Here is a 26,272-nt window from a genome sequence, read left to right as displayed (position 1 = left end):
ACCAGGTGCAACCTCTCCACACTCAGAGTCACCCCCCCACCACTGTTTGCTAACCTCACCCCCGACTGTAAGCCCATCGCCACAAAGAGCAGGCGATACAGTGCCGGGGACAGGGTTTTCATTAAAACCGAAGTGGAGCGGCTCCTGAAAGAAGGGATTATTGAGGGCAGCACCAGCCCCTGGCGAGCCCAGGTTGTGGTCGTTAAGACCGGCGAGAAGCAGCGCCTGGTCATCGACTACAGCCAGACAATAAATCGCTACACCCTGCTGGACGCCTACCCACTCCCCCGTATAGCTGATATGGTCAACCAGATCACGCAGTACCGCGTCTTCTCGACCATTGACCTGAAATCAGCGTACCACCAGCTCCCCATCCGCCCTGAGGACCGCCAGTACACTGCCTTTGAGGCAAACGGCCGCCTCTATCACTTCCTTAGGGTTCCCTTTGGCGTCACCAACGGGGTCTCCGTCTTCCAAAGGGAGATGGACCGGATGGTAGATCAAAATGCGTTGCAGGCCACTTTCCCATATCTGGACAATGTGACCATCTGCGGCTGTGACTTGCAGGACCATGACGCAAACCTCGAAAAATTCCTCCGCACCGCCCAATTCCTAAACCTGACATATAACAAGGAGAAGTGCATATTCCGCACAAACCGCCTCGCCATCCTTGGCTGTGTTGTGGAACACGGAGTCATCGGCCCCGACCCCGACCGGATGCGTCCCCTTATGGAACTTCCACTGCCCCACTGCCTCAAGGCCCTGAAGAGGTGCCTAGGGTTTTTCTCCTATTACGCCCAGTGGGTCCCCTACTATGCGGGCAAGGCCCGTCCGCTGATCAAGTCCACCTCTTTTCCCTTGACGGCAGAGGCCCGCTTAGCCTTCCACCGTATCAAGGAGGACATTGCCAAAGCCACCATGCACGCAGTGGACGAATCCATCCCCTTCCAGGTGGAAAGCGACGCGTCCGACTTTGCCCTGGCCGCTACCCTCAATCAGGCGGGGAGACCCGTGGCCTTCTTTTCACGAACCCTCCAAGGCCCGGAGACCAGACACTCCGCTGTTGAGAAGGAGGCCCAGGCGATTGTGGAGGCTGTGCGTCATTGGAGGCACTACCTGGCCGGAAAACGATTTACCCTGCTCACTGACCAGCGTTCAGTTGCTTTTATGTTTAACAACAAGCAGAGGGGCAAAATCAAAAATGACAAGATCTTGAGGTGGAGAATCGAACTTTCCACCTACAACTACGAGATCTTGTACCGGCCCGGGAAGCTAAATGAACCCCCGGATGCGCTATCGCGTGGCACCTGCGCCAGCGCGCAGATCGATAGACTGCGGGCCCTCCACAATGACCTCTGCCACCCGGGGGTCACCAGGTTCTTCCACCTCATCAAGGCCCGCAACCTGCCTTACTCTATTGAGGAGGTCAGGACCATGACCAGGAACTGCCAAGTCTGCGCTGAGTGCAAACCGCACTTTTATAGACCAGACAGGGCCCACCTGATAAAAGCCACTCGCCCCTTCGAGCGCCTGAGCGTTGATTTTAAAGGGCCTCTCCCCTCCTCCGACCGCAATGTGTACTTCCTCAATATTATTGATGAGTACTCCCGTTTCCCGTTCGCCTTCCCCTGCCCGGACATGACCAGTGCCACGGTCATTAAATGTCTGAACAACCTCTTCACCCTGTTCGGCTTCCCCAGCTATATCCATAGCGACCGGGGCTCATCGTTTATGAGCGACGAACTCCGTCAGTACCTGCTAACTAGGGGTATTGCCACAAGCAGGACCACCAGTTACAACCCCCGGGGGAACGGACAGGTGGAAAGAGAAAATGCGACAGTTTGGAAGGCCGTCCTGCTAGCCTTAAAGTCTAGGGGCCTTCCAACCTCCCGCTGGCAGGATGTGCTCCCCGATGCGCTCCACTCTATTCGGTCACTGCTCTGCACTGCCACTAACGCCACCCCTCGAGAAAATGTTTGTCTTCCCAAGGAAGTCCACATCGGGGACATCGCTACCGCCATGGCTGACGTCCCCAGGGCCGGTCCTACTGAGAAGACACGTGAGGACCCATAAAACGGACCCCCTGGTCGAGAGGGTCGACCTCCTCCACGCCAACCCCCAGTATGCTTACATCGCATACCCGGACGGGCGGGAGGACACAGTCTCCATAAGAGGCCTTGCACCCTCGGGGGCCGCAGTAACCCACTACCCACTACCACCCCCCCCCCACGATCCGATATCCAGCCCCAGCAGACGGCAGGCCTGGGCCCCGCGACCCGCTCGACATCTACGAGGACGACACGCCTGTGCCACAGCCCACGCAGGACTCGACGCCGGAAGCTTCACTACCCCTGCCGTCGCCACGCCGATCACAGCGGCAGACAAGACCTCCAGAGAGACTCCAATACACTAACTTTTAATACACTTCACCCCGCCGGACTCAATTTTAAACAAGGGGTGAATGTGGTAAACCACTGTTTGTATTCCTGTTTGTATTCCACTGTGTACATGCCTGGACATGCCTCGGCTGACTCCTCCCACAGGTCCTAGTATAAAGGTGACTGCTCCCCAGCCCTTTGTATCCTGGACCGGTCGACCACGCGAGGCAGACCTCCATTCTGTTGTTAATAAAAGCCTTTAGTTACTCTTCTAACTCTCAGTCTTTTATGAGTAATTGATAGCGCATCATGGGGTTTCTGTGATTCTGTGAAATGTTTGTCTATCTGCTCCTTGAAAGCAGCAAAGAATGCCATTCAAAGGAAATCAACTGACGGCTTTGATCTTTCATGAACTGGTTCAAAGCTGTAGTGCTGTATGAACAGACTTTTATAACTGGCTGGTACTGCTAATTTATGTGACTGACTCAATCCAGGAGTAAACCAGTTGGGTCCTTTAGTCTGTTCTGAAAGTGTCTGGTATGAGAGTTATTAGTCATCTTCTGACATGGTGTGGGCATGCAGTGGAAATGCTATGCACACCATGCACAAACCAGAGACAATAAATGGGTCTACTGTTTATCCAGGAAACGCTATCCCACATTACACTAGGCACAAGATCAAGCTTCAGTTTAGAGCTTGTCTGTGGGAGCTGGCTCTTGTGCTGGGCATGACAAAGTATCTGGAGAAGCCTGAATTGCAATAAGGAGTTCCCCAATTGTGAGGGCCTGGGAGAGGGTGAATTGAAGAAGGTACAATATAAATGTGGTACAGTACCCAACAAATTATCACATTCCATCTCACTCTCTGCCACTTTTACTTCATCTTTCGAGCCATCAGTTAGCTTCCTGTACTGGCAAGAGTCTCGTAGCACCACTTTACTGATTAACTTCTTAACCTGGAAACAAAAATAAAAAACGTGATTAGTACGAGAAAACCTCTTTCTCCCCTCCCTTCTTCTGAAACTCTTCAGTATCGCATGTAAGTGACTATTGTTCAGATATGAGCCTAGATAGGGAGTGTCCGCAGGAAATTCAACTATGGCCATTTCTCATCCTGTATCAGTACAGCAGTAATCACTGTACACCCATTGGGAGTGGAAATCCTGGCTGAATTCTAGCCCAGGGGCACTGAGGTCAAGTGTAGCCCCAGCTGGGGTCAGTTAACACAGCAAAGACCGGGAATAGACGGCGGAAATCTCCTGGTCTTTAGGATTCAGCTAGATATTGACTTTACTAATGGAGACATCGAGGGAGTGTAAAATTACTGCTCAGAACCAGTCACTGGACAGTACCAGAAACAGGAACCCAGTTTTTTTTCCTTACCTAGTCCAGGGGGACTTAGATAATTTGTGACTGCCAGATTTCTGCAATGCCGAGAGACTGCAGCGCACAATTTCGAGCCGGGCGAGGGGTCTGGGTTGTGCCAGATTGTCCACTGCTCTGAACTGATGTTGTTTATTCGTGTTTTTGCTTACTTGGCTAACATTCGTCTTACTTCACTGTGGATTTGTTAGTGGCCGTAAATCACCACTTATCTGTGTTTCCTGGACTGTGACAGCACAAACTCAACACTTGATAACAAACTGAAGAGGAATTGTACCTGTGCACGGGAAAGGTGGAGTCCCAGAGTGTAGATGATTTCTTCGAGATCTTTCTCAAGCAGATAACCACAGTAACTTTGATCAAAATAAACAAAGGCGAGAAGGAGATCCTTGTTGTGTGTGAACAGCTGTTTCTTTTCCTTAAAGAGTCAAAATAAGTCCAGTCAGATTTTATAAATGATCCATGGTTATAGCCTGGAAAATGTGCTTCGTTTGGTCCTGTCTCGAACCCTTACCCGGTACTTTCACTGAGCTTATTAGTGCCTTGGTACTAGCACGCTACAGGAAAGATCACACTGAAACCAGTATAGGTCTTGTGTCATACTCTCAATTAATCTACAAAGTTGTCAACTCCCCATTGTTCGCCTACTCCCACCACCAGTGCCACAACTATACCCACCAAACCTTCACCCTGCTATTCAAACAGTTCAGAATGCTCTCTCAGACACAACCCAAGTGTGGATGGACAAAACCTGCTGGGTGTTTTTCACAGCTCAAGTGGACACAGTGTGGAAAAATTAACACACATCCAACACCAATGTTCCCTCTCATTTGTTTTGGGGCCGCACAGTCCCTTGAACATGCCCATTCAAAATTCTGTGCATGCGTGGTTTTTCCATTTAAAAGCTGGTGAGCCGGCTGTGCGGGACCTCCAGAGCGGTGCGCGGCCATGCAGCTTAAAGGGAACATTGTCCAACATCCCACTTCACCAAAATGCTGCTGACAGCACCGAGCCTCAAACTGAGTCCGCACCTTATCTTTGGATGTGCTCTCTCTGGATCTCCTCGCTCCTTCCTGCCGGTCCTCTTTCCGATCTCTGCCGTTGTCTTCCTCATCTCTATCTGTTGAGATAAAAGTTTTGAATAAAATATGTCGAGTGAAGTTGCTCAGAGTAAAATTGGATAAGTTGGACAAGAGAGTAATACCATTTAATGCACATTTTCTGCTGCCAAAGTGCAGCTGTGTTTAAGATCACATGTTCCTTTAAAGCCAGATAGGCTCACCTGATAATTAAACACAGGCAGAGGTCACTCTGAGTAAGTTGTTCTTTGCTCAGGGAACTTTGCAAAAAAGTTTCTAGTTGCAGGTCAGAAGCAACATTTACATTACACTCGACAATGGAGTCAGCGCGAGGGAATGCACGACAATGGAGTCAGTGTGAGGGAACGCGCGACAATGGAGTCAGCGCGAGGGAACGCTCGACAATGGAGTCAGCGCGAGGGAACGCTCGACAATGGAGTCAGCGCGAGGGAACGCTCGACAATGGAGTCAGCGCGAGGGAACGCTCGACAATGGAGTCAGCTGGTAGATCAGTGGATCCTCTGGTTGTTGTCGTAGGTCACCCTGCTGGATCAGTGGGTGGTTTCCAGCCTGGGGACCTGAATCTGCCACTGTCCAAGTACGGGGAGGGGGAGCGAGGAGGGTACGGGGAGGGGAAGCGGGGAGGGGGAGCGAGGAGGGTACGGGGAGGGGGAGCGAGGGGGGAGGGGAGTACGGAGAGGGGGAGAGTACGGGGAGCGGGAGCGAGGGGAGTACGTAGAGGGGGAGCGGGGAGGGGAAGCGAGGAGGGAGGGGAGGGGGAGCGAGGAGGGTACGGGGAGGGGGAGCGAGGAGGGTACGGGGAGGGGGAGCGAGGGGAGTACGGGGAGGGGGAGCGAGGTGGGTACGGGGAGGGGGAGCGAGGAGGGTACGGGGAGGGGGAGCGAGGAGGGTACGGGGAGCGAGGAGGGTACGGGGAGCGAGGAGGGTACGGGGAGGGGGAGCGAGGAGGGTACGGGGAGGGGGAGCGAGGAGGGTACGGGGAGGGGGAGCGAGGAGGGGGAGCGAGGAGGGTACGGGGAGGGGGAGCGAGGAGGGTACGGGGAGGGGGAGCGAGGAGGGTACGGGGAGGGGGAGCGAGGAGGGTACGGGGAGGGGGAGCGAGGAGGGTACGGGGAGGGGGAGCGAGGAGGGTACGGGGAGGGGGAGCGAGGAGGGTACGGGGAGGGGGAGCGAGGAGGGTACGGGGAGGGGGAGCGAGGAGGGTACGGGGAGGGGGAGCGAGGAGGGTACGGGGAGGGGGAGCGAGGAGGGTACGGGGAGGGGGAGCGAGGAGGGTACGGGGAGGGGGAGCGAGGAGGGTACGGGGAGGGGGAGCGAGGAGGGTACGGGGAGGGGGAGCGAGGAGGGTACGGGGAGGGGGAGCGAGGAGGGTACGGGGAGGGGGAGCGAGGAGGGTACGGGGAGGGGGAGCGAGGAGGGTACGGGGAGGGGGAGCGAGGAGGGTACGGGGAGGGGGAGCGAGGAGGGTACGGGGATGGGGAGCGAGGAGGGTACGGGGATGGGGAGCGAGGAGGGAGGGGAGTACGGAGAGGGGGAGAGTACCGGGAGCGAGGGGAGTACGTAGAGGGGGAGCGGGGAGGGGGAGCGAGGAGGGAGGGGAGTGGGAGCAAGGAGGATACGGGGAGCGAGGGGAGTACGGGGAGGGGGATCGAGGTGGGTACGGGGAGGGGGAGCGAGGAGGGTACGGGGAGGGGGAGCGAGGAGGGTACGGGGAGGGGGAGCGAGGAGGGTACGGGGAGGGGGAGCGAAGAGGGTACGGGGAGGGGGAGCGAGAGGGTAGGGGGAGAGGGAGCGAGGGGGGTGGGGGAGAGGGAGCGAGGGGGGTGGGGGAGAGGGAGCGAGGGGGTGGGGGAGAGGGAGCGAGGGGGGTGGGGGAGAGGGAGCGAGGGGGGTAGAGAGCGAGGAGGGTATGGGGAGGGGGAGCGAGGAGGGGAGGGGAGTACGGGGAGGGGGAGCGAGGAGGGAGGAGGAGCGAGGAGGGTACGGGGAGGAAGAGCGAGGAGGGTACGGGGAGGGGGAGCGAGGAGGGTACGGGGAGGGGGAGCGGGGAGGGGGAGCGAGGAGGGTACGGGGAGGGGGAGCGAGGAGGGTACGGGGAGGGGGAGCGAGGAGGGTACGGGGAGGGGGAGCGAGGAGGGTACGGGGAGGGGGAGCGAGGAGGGTACGGGGAGGGGGAGCGAGGAGGGTACGGGGAGGGGGAGCGAGGAGGGTACGGGGAGGGGGAGCGAGGAGGGTACGGGGAGGGGGAGCGAGGAGGGTACGGGGAGGGGGAGCGAGGAGGGTACGGGGAGGGGGAGCGAGGAGGGTACGGGGAGGGGGAGCGAGGAGGGTACGGGGAGGGGGAGCGAGGAGGGTACGGGGAGGGGGAGCGAGGAGGGTACGGGGAGGGGGAGCGTGGAGGGTAGGGGGCGAGGGAGGTAGGGGGAGAGGGAGCGAGGGGGGTAGGGGGAGAGGGAGCGAGGAGGGTAGGGGGAGGGGGAGCGAGGGGGGTACGGGGAGAGGGAGGGAGTGGGGTACGGGGAGAGGGAGGGCAAGGGGTGTACAGGGAGAGGGCGCGAGGGGGGTACAGGGCAAGGGAGGGCGGGGGAGCGCCGCCATAGAGTCTGAGGCCAGAGAAGATATTGGCCCAGTAATTCCGTTCCAAACGCGTGAGTACGGTCGGGGTACTCACGCGTCTGGCCGGAGGGAATGCCGGTTTTCAGCATGCGGAGAAAACCGGCATTTCCTGTCCTCTGAACGAAGGGGTTCAGAGGCACAGCGCGTGCGACTGCACAGGCAGCGCGTGCGCAGTGAACTTCGTCGATTTCATTCATGGATTCAGTGAGGTTAAGTCCTTACAACTTACACATGAAACAAGCATGTGTAAAGTTGCTCCAGAGGCTGCGGAGGAAGATATATTTTATCGTGGAGCTTCTGAAAGGCAATATTTTTGTTTGGGAAAGGGAGGAAAGTTATTTTAAGAAATGATGAGGTAAGTTTTAAAGGTTAATTTTTTTTTTTTTTTAAACGGGTTTTCAGTACTGTAGGTAGAAGGAGCAATTGTGGCTGTGTGAATTGAATTTGCTGTGTTTATTAAATGTGAAAATGACTGTTCCAAAATGAGTAATGTAACATTTCCAACATTTTTAAGAATGAAACGTTTCATCAGTAATATATTCTTTTAAGTAATTATGTATGTATGTCCGTATATATTCCTTTACGTATATGTATATATTCCTTTACTTATGTGTATGAATGTATGTATTTAATTATGATTTTCCAATAAGTTACTTTCTCTGAAAGTCATAATTAAATACATACATTCATACACATAAGTAAAGGAATATATACATGCATATACGCAAAGGAATATATACATACATAATTACTTAAAATATATTACTGATGAAAAGTTTGTTTCTTAAAAATGTTGGAGTCATTTTCACATTTAATAAACACAGCAAATTCAATTCACATAGCCACAATTGCTCCTTCTACCTACAGTACTGAAAACCCGTTTTAAAAAAACAAAAATAAACTTTAAAACTTACCTCAGCATTTCTTAAAATAACTTTCCTCCCTTTCCCAAACAAAAATATTGCCTTTCAGAAGCTCCACGATAAAATATATCTTCCTCCGCAGCCTCTGGAGCAACTGTACTCATGCTTTTTTCATGTGTAAGTTGTAAGGACTTAACCTCACTGAAAGCATGAATGAAACCGGCGAATTTTACTGCGCACGCGCTGCCTGTGCAGTCGCATGCGTTCTGCCTCTGAACCCCTTCGTTCAGAGGACAGGAAATGCCGGTTTTCCCCGCATGCGCTGTGCATGCTGAAAACCGGCATTTCCTCCGGCCAGACGCATGAGTACCCCGACCGCACTCACGCGTTTGGAACGGAATTACTGGGCCAACATTTTACATGTCAATAAAATGAAAAATTTAACAATTGCACGATTTGCCCCCTCGCATCTGCGACTGAGGGTCCAAGGAGGTGCATTGCGCAAGAGGTCATCGTCGTACGTATCCTCACACTGTTCCCTTTCGGGAACTGTATGAAGTGGTGGAAGGATTTCTGGCCACGTTAACGCTCCTTCCGTGACCATAACCATCTTCATACCAGCCATTAGGGTGGTTAGTCCTATGGCGTGAGGGTTTTACGGGCTCCCACAACTCATCTGAGGGGGGGGGGCACCCACACCCGCAGACGCAAGTATCCCGCTGGATGTCCACCCAGAATTTATAGTTGGAGCTCCGACTCCACTTGCCGGGACTGTCTGGAGCGGGGTTCGAAACCCGACTCCTTCTGGCCCAGCGGCGGGGATGCTTACCACTACGCAAAAGGCCCACTCCGCGCAAAAGGTGACACCCATACGTTTCCTGCACCTTTTCCCTCCCCGTGACTGGAGCCCTATGCTGCCACTTGAAAGACCAAGCTATCATCTGTCCTTTTTGCGGCGCCTTTGACTTCTCATTACCAATGATGAGCAGGCGCTGCGCCTCCACCTCGTTGAGGAGATTGCGGAGGTCATCATCAGTTCAATTGTGAGTTCTTTTAATGCCGTGAATTGTGCTCATTCCAGCCATTTCACGTTGCTAATCGGAGTGGGCCTTTGGCGTAGCGGTAGGATCCCCGCCGCTGGGCCAGACGGGGTAGGGTTTCAAACCCGCTCCAGACAGTCTCAGCAAGTGGAGTCGGAGCTCCGGCTCTAAATTCTGGGTTGACATCCAGTGGGATATTTGCATCTGTGGGTGTGGGTGGCCCCCCTCCTCGTATAACTTGTGGGAGCCCGTAAAACCCTCCCGCCATAGGACTAACCACCCTAATGGCTGGTTCAAAGATGGTTACGGTCACGGAATGAGCGTTAATCACGGCCATAAATCCTTCCACCACTTCATACAGTTCCCCAAAGGGAACAGTGTGAAGACACGTATGACGACGACATTGCTAAATAAATAAATGGAATGAAAAAAATTCTTTCAGGGCTTTTAAAAGTCTTTAAATTGCTTTAATTCTGTTTAAAACTACTTCAGATTCTTCAAAATAATGTAAACGTTTTTAAAAGTTTATAAAAGTTACCAAAAGCTTCATAAAAATACCAAAAACCTATTTGAAATGCTGCTCTGCATGTAAAAATGCTTTTCAGCTTGTGAGAAACATTGGGGGCGTGTCCTATTAAACTGAGACCTCAAGGGGCGTGTCTCACTTGCACTGCGCGCTACAGGCTTCGCGCTGGCTGCACTCCTGGGCGGCGTGACGTCAGACGCTGCCCGGGATTCTTCAGTTTCAAACAGGAATTCCAGGCGTCCCTGGAGGTGAAATGTCAGCGCGTCGGGTAAGTGCAGATCGGGGGCTTGCACGCGCGGCAAGCCCCCGACCCGAATTTCTGCCCCAATGAAAGTAAGAAAAACAATTAATCAGCAAAGTTCAGTACATTTGCGCGAACTATGTAATTTTTATAGAATCATAGAAAGTTACAGCACGGAAGGAAGCCATTTCTGCCCATCGTGTCCGTGCCAACCAACAAAGAGCTACCCAGCCTAATCCCACTTCTCAGCTCTTGGTCCGTAGCCCTGCAGGTTACAGCATCCCAAGTGCACATCCAAGTACTTTTTAAATGTGGTTAGGGTTCCTGCCTCTACCACCCTTTCAGGCACTGAGTTACAAACCCCCACAACCCTCTGGGTGAAGAAATTTCCCTGCAAATCCCTCCTAAACCTTGCACCAATTACTTTAAATCTGTGCCCCCTGGTTTTTGACCCCTCTGCCAAGGGAAATAGGTCCTTTCTTTCCACTTTATCTATGCCCCTCATAATTTTATACACCTCAATAAGGTCTCCCCTCAGCCTCCTCTGTTCCAAGGAAAACAGACCCAGCCTATCCAGTCTTTCCTCATAGCTAAGATTCTCTACTCCCGGCAACATCCTTATAAATCTCCTCTGTACCCTCTCTAGTGCAATCGCATCTTTCCTGTAATGTGGTGACCAGAACTGCACGCAGTACTCTAGCTGAGGCCTAACTAGTGTTTTATACAGTTGAAGCATAACCCCCCTGCTCTTGTATTCTATGCCACGGCTAATAAAGGCAAGTATTCCATATGCCTTCTTAACCATCTTATCTACTTGGCCTGCTACCTTCAGGGATCTGTGGTCATGCACTCCAAGATCCCTTTGTTCCTCTACACTGTTCAGTGACCTACCATTTAATGTGTATTCCCTTTCCTTGTTAGCCCTCCCCAAATGCATTACCTCACACTTCTCCGGATTGACTTCCATTTGCCACTGTTCTGCCCACCTGACCAATTTATTGATATCTTCCTGCAGTCTACAGCTTCCTTCTTCAGTATCAATCACACAGCCGATTTTAGTATCATCTGCAAACTTCTTAATCATACCCCCAATATTCAAGTCAAGATCGTTGATATATACCACAAAAAGCAAGGGACCTAGTACTGAGCCCTACAGAACCCCACTGGAAACAGCCTTCCAGTCACAAAAACACCCATCAACCATTACCCTCTGCTTCCTGTCTCCGAGCCAGTTTTGAATCCAACTCGACACTTTGCCCTGGATCCCATGGGCTTTTAACTTCGTGATCAGTCTGCCATGTGGAACCTTATCAAAAGCCTTGCTAAAGTCCATATACACTACATCAAGCGCACTACCCTCATTACCTCCTCAAAAAATCCAATCAAGTTTGTCAGACACGACCTTCCCTTAACAAATCCGTGCCGACTATCCTTGATTAATCCGTGTCTTTCTAAATGAAGATTTATCCTGTCCTTCAGAATTCTTTCCAATAATTTTCCCACCACCGAGGTTAGGCTGGCTGGCCTGTAATTACTCGGTCTATCCTTTTCTCCCTTTTTAAACAAGGGTACCACATTAGCAGTCCTCCGGCACAACACCTGAAGCCAGAGAGGATTGAAAAATGATGGTCAGGGCCTCTGCTATTTCCTCTTTTGCTTCGCTTAACAGCCTGGGATACATTTCATCCGGGCCTGGGGATTTATCGACTTTTAGATCTTTATTTTGAGACACATTTACTTTGAGTGCAGGACATTTGAATTTGAGAGAAAAAATGGCTCTGAATGAAGCATAAAGTAATTTAAATGGTTTACTTTTGTTTTTGTTAGTTGTCATAGTTATAGATTTGGCACTAATGAGGTTGCGTTTTACTGATTATATAATCTAACTCAAATTGTCATAACCAAACAAAAATTACCTCCTAAACATTCAGAAATTCATCATTTAAGCATTTTGTGCGACTATGCCAGACAGATGAGAAGGCTCGGATTCTTATTATGCTGCTCATCGCACTGGCAGCCCTCATGCACCTCACCCAATTAGTCACTCTTAATGTGAGAGCCCAGTTAGTTTTGACCAGCTAATCAACTGCAGGAAGCCTCACAGTCCTCCCCCCTACGTCCACTTTGCAGCAGCAGTCATGGAGAAGTGATGAGGAGCAGGATCCTTGTCTGATTCTCCCCTCTCCTTATCCAAAGGGCTCTAAAGCCATGCATAATGGCCTGACTGCGATCCACCAGCATTCTGACACCTTTTACCTTCTTCATCATCATCCTCAGCATCTTCTGCATCCAAAGGATCATAATCATCCTGATTTGTGCCATCTTCCATTTCTTCCTCCTCCTTAGAATCGTCCCTTTTTCTTAAACTTTTCTCATCCTTGTCTTTTTCTTCTTTCTACAATGTTTCATTAAAATGCTTTGATTATTTTTATACCATGAGTGCACTACTTTTTCCAGTGATTAAACTAAGCCAGATTTAACACAAACCATGCGTATGGATTTATTATATTTCCATCAATCAAATGGTACAGTTTAGACGATAAAAGGAACAGACGAGATGAACACAAACAATCCCGACTGGCGCGAAGAGCGAGGATGCGAGACTACAATCGCAGAATAAGCACCGCATACACACAAAGGGGGAGATTAAAGCAACATTTCCACACACAGTTATCAGAATGTGAAATGCCTTGCCACAAGTGGTGATTGATGTTAAATCAATTGCAGCATTCAAAAAGAAACTGGATGACTGCTGAAAGAAGGGGAATATAGGAAGGTCTGAGCAGAGAGGATTAGTTTGGCAAAAGAGCAAGAAAAGGATCATGTCACCGACAGGAGACTGAGCTCTCGGGTATTCCTCCGACAGGACACTGAGCTCGCGGGTATCTCACCTGCAGGCACTGAGCTCTCGGGTATCTCACCGAGAGGGACACTGAGCTCTCGGGTGTCTCACCGACAGGGACACTGAGCTCTTGGGGATGTCACCTGCAGGACACTGAGCTCTCGGGTATCTCTCCTACAGGACACTGAGCTCTCGGGGATCTCACCGACAGGACACCGAGCTCTCGGGTATCTCTCCTACAGGACACTGAGCTCTCGGGTATCTCACCTACAGGACACTGAGATCTCGGGTATCTCACCATAGGGACACTGAGCTCTCGGCTATCTCACCTACAGGACACCGAGCTCTCGGGTATCTCACCTACAGGACACTGAGCTCTCGGGTATCTCACCTGCAGGCACTGAGCTCTCGGGTATCTCACCTACAGGACACTGAGCTCTCGGGTATCTCTCCGACAGAACACTGAGCTCTCGGGTATCTCACCTACAGGACACTGAGCTCTTGGGGATGTCACCTGCAGGACACTGAGCTCTCGGGTATCTCTCCTACAGGACACTGAGCTCTCGGGTATCTCACCTACAGGACACTGAGATCTCGGGTATCTCACCTACAGGACACTGAGCTCTCGGCTATCTCACCTACAGGACACCGAGCTCTCGGGTATCTCACCGACAGGACACTGAGATCTCGGGTATCTCACCTACAGGACACTGAGCTCTCGGGAATATCACCTACAGGACACTGAGCTCTCGGGTATCTCACATGAGTGACACTGAGCTCTCGGGTATCTTACCTACAGGACAGGGAGCTCTCGGGTATCTCACCGACACGACACTGAGCTCTCGGGCATCTCACCTGCAGGACACTGAGCTCTCGGGTATCTCACCATAGGGACACTGAGCTCTCGTGAATCTCACCGACAGGACACTGAGCTCTCGGGTATCTCTCCTACAGGACACTGACCTCTCGGTATCTCACATTAGTGACACTGAGCTCTCGGGTATCCCACCTACAGGACACTGAGCTCTTGTGAATCTCACCTACAGGACACAGCTCTCTGGTATCTCACCGACAGGACACTGAGCTCTCGGGTATCTCACCTACAGGACACTGAGCTCTCGGGTATCTCACCTACAGGACACCGAGCTATGGGGTATCTCTCCTACAGGCCACTGAGCTCTCGGGAATCTCACATTAGTGACACTGAGCTCTCGGGTTTCTCTCCTACAGGACACTGAGCTCTCGGGTATCTCACCTACAGGACACTGAGCTCTCGGGTATCTCACCTGCAGGACACTGAGCTCTCGGCTATCTCATGTTAGTGATACTGAGCTCTCGGGTATCTCACCAACAGGACACTGAGCTCTCGGCTATCTCACCTACGGGGCACTGAGCTCTCGGGTATCTCACCAACAGGACACTAAGCTCTCGGGTATCTCACCTACAGGACACTGAACTCTCGGGTATCTCACCTACAGGACACTGAGCTCTCGGGTATCCCATATTAGTGACACTGAGCACTCAGGCATCTCTCCTACAGGACACTGAGCTCTCGGGTATCTCACCTACAGGACACTGATATCTTGGGGATCTCTGCTGCAGGACACGGAGCTCTCGGGTATCTCTCCTACAGGACACTGAGCTCTCGGGTATCTCTCCTACAGGACACTGAGCTCTCGGGAATCCAACCTACAGGACACTGAGCTCTCGCAAATCTCACCTACAGGACACTGAGCTATCGCGTATCTCTCCTACAGGACACGGAGCTCTCGGGTATCTCACCTACAGGCCACTCAGCTCTCGGGTATCTCACATTAGTGACACTGAGCTCTCGCGTTTCTCTCCGACAGGACACTGAGCTCTCGGGAATCTCACCAACAGGACACTGCGCTCTCGGGTATCGCTCCTACAGGACACTGAGCTCTCGGGTATCTCTCTTACAGGACACTGAGCTCTCGGGTATCTCGCCAACAGGACACTGCGCTCTCGGGTATCTCTCCTACAGGACACTGAGCTCTCGGGTATCTCACCGACAGAACACTGAACTCTCGGTTATCTCTCCTACAGGAGACTGAGCTCTCAGGTATCTCTCCTACAGGACACGGAGCTCTCGGGTATCTCAATTACAGGACACTGAGCTCTCGGGTATCTCTCCCACAGGACACTGAGCTCTCGGTTATCTCACCTACAGGACATTGAGATCTCGGGTATCTCACATTCGTGACACTGCGCTCTCGGGTATCTCTCCTACAGGACACGGAGCTCTCGGGTATCTCTCCTACAGGATACTGAGCTCTCGGGTATCCCTCCTACAGGACACTGAGCTCTCGGGTATCTCACCAACAGAACACTGAGCTCTCGGGTATCTCTCCCACAGGACACTGAGCTCTCGGTTATCTCACCTACAGGACACTGAGATCTCGGGTATCTCACATTCGTGACACTGCGCTCTCGGGTATCTCACCTACAGGACACTGAGCACTCGGGTATCTCACCTTCAGGACACTGAACTCTTGGGTATCTCACCTACAGGACACTGAGCTCTCGGGTATCTCACCTGCAGGACACTGAGCTCTCGGGTATCTCTCCTGCAGGACACTCAGCTCTCGGGTATCTCTCCTACAGGACACTCAGCTCTCGGGTATCTCACCTACAGGACACTGAGCTCTCGGGTATCTCACCTACAGGACACCGAGCTCTCGGGTATCTCACCTACACGACACCGAGCTCTCGGGATCTCTCCTACAGGACACTGAGCTCTCGGGTATCTCACCTACAGGACACTGAGCTCTCGGCTATCTATCCTACAGGACACTGAGCTCTCGGATATCTCACCTGCAGGACACTGAGCTCTCGGGTATCTCACATTAGTGACACTGAGCTCTCGGGTACCTCTGCTACAGGACACGGAGCTCTCGGGAATCTCACCTGCAGGACACTGAGCTCTCGGGTATCTCACCTACAGGACACTGAGCTCTCGGGTATCTCGCCTACAGGACACTGAGCTCTCGGGTATCTCTCCTACACAACACTGAGCTCTCGGGTATCTCACCAACAGGACACTGAGCTCTCGGGTATCGCGCCTACAGGACACTGAGCTCTCGGGTATATCACCTGCAGGACACTGAGCTCTCGGGTATCTCACATTAGTGGCACTGAGGTCTCAGGAATCGCACCATAGGGACACTGAGCTCTCGGGTATCTCACCTACAGGACACTGAGCTCTCGGGTATCTCACCTACAGGACACTGAGCTCTCGGGTATCTCATGTTAGTGACACTGAGCTCTCGGGTATCTCACCTACAGGGCACTGAGCTCTCGGGTATCTCACCTACAGGACACTGAGCTCTCAGGTATCTCGCCTACAGGACACTGAGCTCTCGGGTATCTCTCCGACAGGACACTGAGCTCTCGGGTATCTCACCTACAGGACACTGAGCACTCAGGTATCTCACCTACAGGACATTGAGCTCTCGGGTATCTCACCTACAGGACACTGAACTCTCGGGTATCTCTCCTACAGGACACTGAGCTCTCGGGTATCTCACCTACAGGAGGCTGAGCTCTCGGGTATCTCACCTACAGGACACTGAACTCTCGGGTATCTCACATTCGTGACACTGAGCTCTCTGGTATCTCACCTACAGGACACTGAACTCTCGGGTATCTCCCCTACAGTACATTGAACTCTCAGGTATCTCACCTACAGGACACTGAGCTCTCAGGTATCTCACCATAGGGACACTGAGCTCTCGGGTATCTCTCCTACAGGACACTGAGCTCTTGAGAATCTCTCCGACAGGACACTGAGCTCTCGGGTATCTCAGATGAGTGACACTGAGCTCTCGGGTATCTCTCCTGCAGGACACTCAGCTCTCGGGTATCTCACCTACAGGACACTGAGCTCTCGGCTATCTCACCATAGGGACACTGAGCTCTTGGGTATCTCAACTACAGGACACTGAGCTCTCGGGTAGCTCTGCTACAGGACACTGAGCTCTCGGATATCTCTCCTACAGGACACTGAGCTCTCGGCTATCTCACCTTCAGGGCACTGAGCTCTGGGGTATCTCTCCTACAGGACACTGAGCTCTCGGATATCTCTCCAACAGGACACCGAGCTCTCGGGTATCTCTCCTACAGGACACTGAGCTCTCGGGTATCTCACCTACAGGACACTGAGCTCTCGGGTATCTCAGATTAGTGACACTGAGCTCTCGGGTACCTCTCCTACAGGACCCTGAGCTCTCGGGGAGCTCTGCTACAGGACACTGAGCTCTCGGATATCTCTCCTACAGGACACTGAGCTCTCGGCTATCTCACCTTCAGGGCACTGAGCTCTCGGGTATCTCACCTGCAGGACACTGAGCTCTCGGGTAGCTCTCCTGCAGGACACTGAGCTCTCGGGTATCTCTCCTACAGGACACTGAGCTCTTGGCTATCTCACCTACAGGGCGCTGAGCTCTCGGGTATCTCAGATTAGTGACACTGAGCTCTCGGGTATCTCTCCTACAGGACCCTGAGCTCTCGGGTATCTCACATTCGTGACACTGAGCTCTCGGGTATCTCTCCTACAGGACACGGAGCTCTCGGGTATCTCACCGACAGGACACTGAGCTCTCGGGTATCTCACCTACAGGACACTGAGCTCTTGGGTATCTCACCTGCAGGACACTGAGCTCTTGGGTATCTCACCTGCAGGACACTGAGCTCTCGGGTATATCACCTAAAGGACACTGAGCTCTTGGGTATCTCACCAACAGGACACTGAGCTCTCGGGTATCTCACCTACAGGACACTGAACTCTCGGGTATCTCACCTACAGGACGCTGAGCTCTCGGGTATCTCTCCTACAGGACACTGAGCTCCCGGGTATCTCATCTACAGGACACTGAGCTCTCGTTTATATCACCTAAAGGACACTGAGCTCTCGGGTATCTCACCTACAGGACACTGAGCTCTCGGGTATCTCACATTAGTGACACTGAGCTCTCGGGTATCTCTCCTACAGGACCCTGAGCTCTCGGATATCTCTCCAACAGGACACTGAGCACTCGGCTATCTCACCTACAGGACACTGAGCTCTCGGGTATCTCTCCTACAGGACACTGAGCTCTCGGATATCTCTCCTACAGGACACTGAGCTCTCGGCTATCTCATCTACAGGACACTGAGCTCTCGGTTATCTCACCTGCAGGGCACTGAGCTCTCGGGTATCTCACCTACAGGACACTGAGCTCTCGGGTATCTCACCTACAGGACACTGAGCTCTGGGTTATCTATCCTACTGGACACTCAGCTCTCGGGTATCTCACCTGCAGGACACTGAGCTCTCGGGTATCTCACCTACAGGACACTGAGCTCTCGGGTATCTCACATTCGTGACACTGAGCTCTCGGGTATCTCACCTACAGGACACTGAGCACTCGGGTATCTCTCCTACAGGACACTGAGCTCTCGGGTATCTCACCTACAGGACACTGAGCTCTCGGGTATCTCATCGACAGGACACTGAGCTCTCGGGTATATCACCTCAAGGACACTGAACTCTCGGGTATCTCACCTACAGGACGCTGAGCTCTCGGGTATCTCACATAAGTGACACTGAGCTCTCGGGTATCTCACCTACAGGACACTGAGCTCTCGGGTATCTCACCTACAGGACACGGAGCTCTCGGGTATCTCACATTAGTGACACTGAGGTCTCAGGTATCTCACCATAGGGACACTGAGCTCTCGGCTATCTCTCCTACAGGACACAAAACACAAATTTTCAGAACCTCTCTGACCACAGGGGATGTACCAGAGGACTGGAGAACAGCTAACGTAGTACCATTATTCAAGAAGGGTAGCAGGGATAAACCAGGGAATTGCAGGCCAGTGAGCCTAACATCTGTGGTAGGGAAATTATTGGAAAAAATTCTGAGGGACAAAATTAGTCTCCACTTGGAGAGGCAAGGATTAATCGGGGATAGTCAGCATGGCTTTGTCAAGGGTAAATCATGTCTGACCAATCTGATTGAATTTTGAGAGGGGGTGACTAGGTGTGTGGATGAGGGAAATGCTGTGGATGTGGTTTACATGGACTTCAGTAAAGCTTTTGACAAGGTCCCGCATAGGAGACTGGTCAAGAAGCTAAGAGCCCATGGGATCCAGGGGGCCTTGGCGCGTTGGATCCTAAACTGGCTGAGTGGCAGGAGGCAGAGGGTGATGGTTGAAGGTTGCTTTTGTGACTGGAAGCCTGTGTCCAGTGGGGTACCTCAGGGATCGGTGCTGGGTCCCTTGCTGTTTGTGATCTACATTAATGATTTGGATGAGAATGTAAAGGGTATGATCAGTAAGTTCGCGGATGACACGAAAATTGGTGGGGTGGTAAATTGCGAGGAGGAAAGCCTCAGGCTACAGGACGATATTAACGGGTTGGTCAGATGGGCGGAAAAGTGGCAAATGGAATTTAACCCGGAAAAGTGCGAGGTGATGCATTTTGGACGGACAAATAAGGCAAGGGAATACACAATGAGTGGTAGGACCCTAGGAAGTACAGAGGGTCAGAGGGATCTTGGTGTACATGTACATAGATCCCTGAAGGCAGCGGAACAGGTAGATAAGGTGGTTAAAAAGGCTTATGGGATACTTGCCTTCATTAGCAGAGGCATAGAATATAAGAGCAGGGAGGTTATGATGGAGCTGTACAAAACGCTGGTGAGGCCACAGCTGGAGTACTGTGTGCAGTTCTGGTCGCCTCACCATAGGAAGGATGTGATTGCTTTGGAGAGGGTGCAGAGAAGATTCACCAGGATGTTACCTGGGATGGAGCGCCTCAGCTATGAAGAAAGACTAAACAGGCTGGGGTTGTTTTCCATGGAGCAAAGGAGGCTGAAGTGGAACCTGATTGAGGTCTACAAAATGATGAGGGGCATAGATAGGGTAGATAAAGAGGAACTTTTCCCCTTAGTAGGGGGGTCAATAACAAGGGGGCACAGATTCAGGGTAAGGGGCAGGAGATTTAGGGGGGATTTGAGGAGGAACTTTTTCACCCAGAGGGTGGTTGGAAGCTGGAACTCACTGCCTGAAAGGGTGGTAGAGGCAGGAACCCTCACAACATTCAAGAAGCATTTGGATGAGCACTTGAAATGCCATTGCATACAAGGCTATGGACCAAATGCTGGAAAATGGGATTAGACTGGACAGGGAGGGATGGGCGGCGCAGACACGATGGGCCGAAGGGCCTCTTTCTGTGCTGTAAAACTCTATGACTCTATGACTCTGAGGACACAGCTCTCGGGTATCTCACCTACAGGACACTGAGCTCTGGGTTATCTATCCTACAGGACACTGAGCTCTCGGGTATCTCACCTACAGGACACTGAGCTCTCGGCTTTCTCACCATCGGGACACTGAGCTCTCGGGTATCTCACCTACAGGACACTGAGCTCTCGGGTATCTCTCTCACAGGACACTGAGCTCTCGGGTATCTCACCGACAGGACACTGAACTCTCGGGTATCTCACCTACAGGACACTGAACTCTCGGGTATCTCACATTCGTGACACTGAGCTCTCGGGTATCTCACCTACAGGACACTGAGCACTCGGGTATCTCACCTGCAGGACACTGAGATCTTGGGTATCTCTCCTACAGGACACTCAGATCTCGGGTGTCTCACATTCGTGACACTGAGCTCTCGGGTATCTCTCCTTCAGGACACTGAGCTCTTGGGTATCTCACCGACAGGACACTGAGCTCTCGGGTATCTCACCTACAGGACACTGAGCTCTCGGGTATCTCACCTGCAGGACACTGATATCTTGCGGATCTCTCCGACAGGACACTGAGCTTTCGGGTATTCTCACATTAGTGACACTGAGCTCTCGGGTATCTCACTTACAGGACACTGAGCTCTCGGGTATCTCTCCTACAGGACACTGAGCTCTCGGGTATCTCACTTACAGGACACTGAGCTCTCGGGTATCTCTCCTACAGGACACTGAGCTCTCGGGTATCTCACCTACAGGACACTGAGCTCTCGTGAATCTCACCGACAGGACACTGAGCTCTCGGGTATCTCTCCAACAGGGCACTGAGCTCTCGGGTATCTCTCCAACAGGGCACTGAGCTCTCGGGTATCTCACCAGAGGGACACTGAGCTCTCGGGTATCTCTCCTGCAGGACACTGAGCTCTCGGGTATCTCTCCTACAGGGCACTGAGCTCTCGGGTATCTCTCCTACAGGGCACTGAGCTCTCGGTTATCTCTCCTACAGGACACTGAGCTCTCTGGTATCTCACATTAGTGACACTGAGGTCTCAGGTATCTCACCATAGGGACACTGAGCTCGCTGGTATCTCACCTAAAGGACACTGAGCTCTCGTGAATCTCACCTGCAGGACACAGCTGTCGGGTATCTCACCTACAGGACACCGAGCTCTCGGGTAATCTCACCTGCAGGGCACTGAGCTCTCGGGTATCTCACCTGCAGGACACTGAGCTCTCGGGTAGCTCACCTGCAGGTCACTGAGCTCTCGGGTATCTCACCTACAGGACACTGAGATCTTGGGTATCTCTCCTACAGGACACTCAGATCTCGGGTATCTCACATTCGTGACACTGAGCTCTCGGGTATCTCTCCTTCAGGACACTGAGCTCTCGGGTAGCTCACCTACAGGACACTGAGCTCTCGGGTATCTCACCTACAGGACACTGAGCTCTCGGCTATCTCACCATAGGTACGCTGAGCTCTCGGGTATCTCACCTACATAACACGGAGCTCTCGTGAATCTCACCGACAGGACACAGCTCTCGGGTATCTCACCTACAGGTCACTGAGCTCTCGGGTATCTCTCCTACAGGACACTGAGCTCTCGGGTATCTCAGATTAGTGACACTGAGCTCTCGGGTATCTCACCTACAAGGCACTGAGCTCTCGGGTATCTCACCATAGGGACACTGAGCTCTCGGGTATCTCTCCTACAGGACACTGAGCTCTCGGGTATCTCTCCTACAGGACACTGAGCTCTCGGGTATCTCACCTACAGGACACTGAGCTCTCGGGTATCTCTCCTACAGGGCACTGAGCTCTCGGGTATCTCTCCTATAGGACACTGAGCTCTCGGTTATCTCTCCTACAGGACACTGAGCTCTCTGGTATCTCACATTAGTGACACTGAGGTCTCAGGTATCTCACCATAGGGACACGGAGCTCTCTGGTATCTCACCTAAAGGACACTGAGCTCTCGTGAATCTCACCTACAGGACACAGCTCTCGGGTATCTCACCTACAGGACACTGAGCTCTCGGGTATCTCTGCTACAGGACACGGAGCTCTCGGCTATCTCACCAACAGGACACTGAGCTCTCGGGTATCTCTCCTCCAGGACACTGAGCGCTCGGGTATCTCATATTAGTGACACTGAGCACTCGGGTATCTCTCCTACAGGACACTGAGCTCTCGGATATCTCTCCTGCAGCACACTGAGCTCTCGGGTATCTCAGATTAGTGACACTGAGCTCTCGTGAATCTCACCTACAGGACACAGCTCTCAGGTATCTCACCTTCAGGACACTGAGCTCTCGGGTATCTCTCCTACAGGACACTGAGCTCTCGGGTATCTCAGATTAGTGATACTGAGCTCTCGGGTATCTCACCTTCAGGGCACTGAGCTCTCGGGTACCTCACCTACAGGACACTGAGCTCTCGGGTATCTCACCTACAGGACACTGAGCTGTCGTGTATATCACCTACAGGACGCTGAGTTGTCGGGTATCTCACATAAGTGACACTGAGCTCTCGGGTATCTCACCGACAAGACACTGAGCTCTCGGGTATCTCACCTACAGGACACTGAGCTCTCGGGTATCTCACATTCGTGACACTGAGCTCTCGGGTATCTCACCTACAGGACACTGAGCTCTCGGGTATCTCACCTACAGGACACTGAGCTCTCGGTTATCTCTCCGACAGGACACTGAGCTCTCGGGTATCTCACCTACAGGACACTGAACTCTCGGGTATCTCACCTACAGGACACTGAGCTCTCGGGTATTTCACCTACAGGACACTGAGCTCTTGTGAATCTCACCTACAGGACACTGAGCTCTCGGCTATCTCACCATAGGGACACTGAGCTCTCGGGTATCTCACCTACAGGACATTGAGCTGTCGGGTATCTCACCTACAGGACACTGAGCTCTCGGGTATCTCACCTGCAGGACGCTGAGCTCTGGGGTAGCTCTCCTACAGGACACTGAGCTCTCGGGTATCTCTCCTACAGGACACTGAGCTCTCGGGTATCTCAGATTAGTGACACTGAGCTCTCGGGTATCTCTCCTACAGGACCCTGAGCTCTCGGGTAGCTCTCCTACAGGACACTGAGCTCTCGGGTATCTCATCTACAGGACACTGAGCTCTCGGGTATATCACCTAAAGGACACTGAACTCTCGGGTATCTCACCTGCAGGACGCTGAGCTCTCGGGTATCTCACATAAGTGACACTGAGCTCTCGGGTATCTCACCTACAGGACACTGAGCTCTCGGGTATCTCACCTGCAGGACACTGAGCTCTCGGGTATCTCACATTAGTGACACTGAGGTCTCAGGTATCTCACCATAGGGACACTGAGCTCTCGGGTATCTCACCTACAGGACACTGAGCTCTGGGTTATCTATCCTACAGGACACTGAGCTCTCGGGTATCTCACCTACAGGACACTGAGCTCTCGGCTATCTCACCATAGGGACACTGAGCTCTCGGGTATCTCACCTACAGGACACTGAGCTCTCGGGTATCTCACCTACAGGACACTGAGCTCTCGGGTATCTCACCTACAGGACACTGAACTCTCGGGTATCTCACCTACAGGACACTGAACTCTCGGGTATCTCACCTACAGGACACTGAGCTCTCGGGTATCTCACCATAGGGACACTGAGCTCTCGGGTATCTCTCCTACAGGACACTGAGCTCTCGGGTATCTCACCTGCAGGACACTGATATCTTTCGGGTATCTTTCCTACAGGACACTGAGCTCTCGGTTATCTCTCCGACAGGGCACTGAGCTCTCTGGTATCTCACATTAGTGACACTGAGGTCTCAGATATCTCACCATAGGGACACTGAGCTCTCTGGTATCTCACTTAAAGGACACTGAGCTCTCGTGAATCTAACGTACAGGACACAGCTCTCGGGTATCTCTCCTACAGGACACTGAGCTCTCGGCTATCTCACCTACAGGACACTGAACTCTCGGGTATCTCACCGACAGGACACTGAACTCTCGGGTATCTCACCTACAGGACACTGAGCTCTCGGGTATCTCGCCTACAGGACACTGATATCTTGCTGATCTCTCCTACAGGACACTGAGCTCTTGGTTATCTCTCCGACAGGACACTGAGCTCTCGGGTATCTCACCTACAGGACACTGAACTCTCGGGTATCTCACCTGCAGGACACTGAGCTCTCGGGTATTTCACCTACAGGACAATGAGCTCTTGTGAATCTCACATACAGGACACTGAGCTCTCGGCTATCTCACCATAGGGACACTGAGCTCTCGGGTATCTCACCTACAGGACATTGAGCTCTCGGGTATCTCACCTACAGGACACTGAGCTCTCGGGTATCTCACCTGCAGGACGCTGAGCTCTGGGGTATCTCTCCTACAGGACACAGAGCTCTCGGGTAGCTCTCCTACAGGACACTGAGCTCTCGGCTATCTCACCTACAGGACACTGAGCTCTCGGGTATCTCACCGACAGGACACTGAGCTCTCGGGTATCTCTCCTCCAGGACACTGAGCTCTCGGGTATCCCTCGTACAGGACACTGAGCTCTCGGAGATCTCACCTACAGGACACTGAGATCTTGGGTATCTCACATTCGTGACATTGAGCTGTCGGGTATCCCTCGTACAGGACACTGAGCTCTCGGAGATCTCACCTACAGGACACTGAGATCTTGGGTATCTCACATTCGTGACATTGAGCTCTCGGGTATCTCTCCTACAGGACCCTGAGCTCTCGGGTAGCTCTCCTACAGGACACTGAGCTCTCGGATATCTCTCCAAGAGGACACTGAGCTCTCGGGTATCTCATCTACAGGACACTGAGCTCTCGGGTATATCACCTAAAGGACACTGAACTCTCGGGTATCTCACCTGCAGGACGCTGAGCTCTCGGGTATCTCACATAAGTGACACTGAGCTCTCGGGTATCTCACCTACTGGACACTGAGCTCTCGGGTATCTCACCTGCAGGACACCGAGCTCTCGGGTATCTCACATTAGTGATACTGAGGTCTCAGGTATCTCACCATAGGGACACTGAGCTCTCGGGTATCTCTCCTACAGGACACTGAGCTCTCGGGTATCTCACCTACAGGACACTGAGCTCTGGGTTATCTATCCTACAGGACACCGAGCTCTCGGGTATCTCACCTACAGGACACTGAGCTCTCGGCTATCTCACCATAGGGACACTGAGCTCTCGGGTATCTCACCTGCAGGACACTGAGCTCTCGGGTATCTCACCTACAGGACACTGAGCACTCGGGTATCTCTCCTACAGGAAACTGAGCTCTCGGGTATCTCACCTACAGGACACTGAACTCTCGGGTATCTCTCCTACAGGACACTGAGCTCTCGGGTATCTCACCATAGGGACACTGAGCTGTCGGGTATCTCACATTTGTGACACTGAGCTCTCGGGTATCTCACCATAGGGACACTGAGCTCTCGGGTATCTCTCCTACAGGACACTGAGCTCTCGGGTATCTCACCTGCAGGACACTGATATCTTTCGGGTATCTCTCCTACAGGACACTGAGCTCTCGGTTATCTCTCCTACAGGGCACTGAGCTCTCTGGTATCTCACATTAGTGACACTGAGGTCTCAGATATCTCACCATAGGGACACTGAGCTCTCTGGTATCTCACCTAAAGGACACTGAGCTCTCATGAATCTAACGTACAGGACACAGCTCTCGGGTATCTCACCGACAGGACACTGAGCTCTCGGGTATCTCACCTGCAGGACACTGAGCTCTCGGGTATCTCACCTGCAGGACACTGAGCTCTCGGGTATCTCACCTACAGGACACTGAGCACTCGGGTATCTCTCCGACAGGACACTGAGCTCTCGTGAATCTCACCTACAGGACACAGCTCTCGGGTATCTCACCTACAGGACACTGAGCTCTCGGGTATCTCTGCTACAGGACACGGAGCTCTCGGCTATCTCACCAACAGGACACTGAGCTCTCGGGTATCTCTCCTCCAGGACACTGAG

At 52.6% G+C, this 26,272-nt stretch overlaps 1 protein-coding gene across 1 annotated transcript in view; it reads right to left on the bottom strand.

Annotated features, from left to right (window-relative positions):
• ccar1 (cell division cycle and apoptosis regulator 1) overlaps positions 1-26,272 on the bottom strand; it is a gene marked incomplete at its 5' end in the record, with an annotated part of 309,380 nt that overhangs the window by 9,066 nt on the left and 274,042 nt on the right. The window contains 4 exons of the mRNA XM_085995051.1: positions 3,213-3,333; positions 4,038-4,178; positions 4,792-4,880; positions 12,403-12,541. Coding sequence (XP_085851177.1) covers positions 3,213-3,333; positions 4,038-4,178; positions 4,792-4,880; positions 12,403-12,541 — 490 coding nt within the window. The remainder of the gene's footprint in view (positions 1-3,212; positions 3,334-4,037; positions 4,179-4,791; positions 4,881-12,402; positions 12,542-26,272) is intronic.

Source organism: Somniosus microcephalus, chromosome 8 (assembly GCF_052327205.1).
Source record: "Somniosus microcephalus isolate GS21.2 chromosome 8, FLI_Smic_1.0, whole genome shotgun sequence".
In the NCBI taxonomy this organism is placed as follows: Eukaryota; Metazoa; Chordata; class Chondrichthyes; order Squaliformes; family Somniosidae; genus Somniosus; species Somniosus microcephalus.
This window is presented reverse-complemented; position numbering and strand designations above follow the sequence as displayed.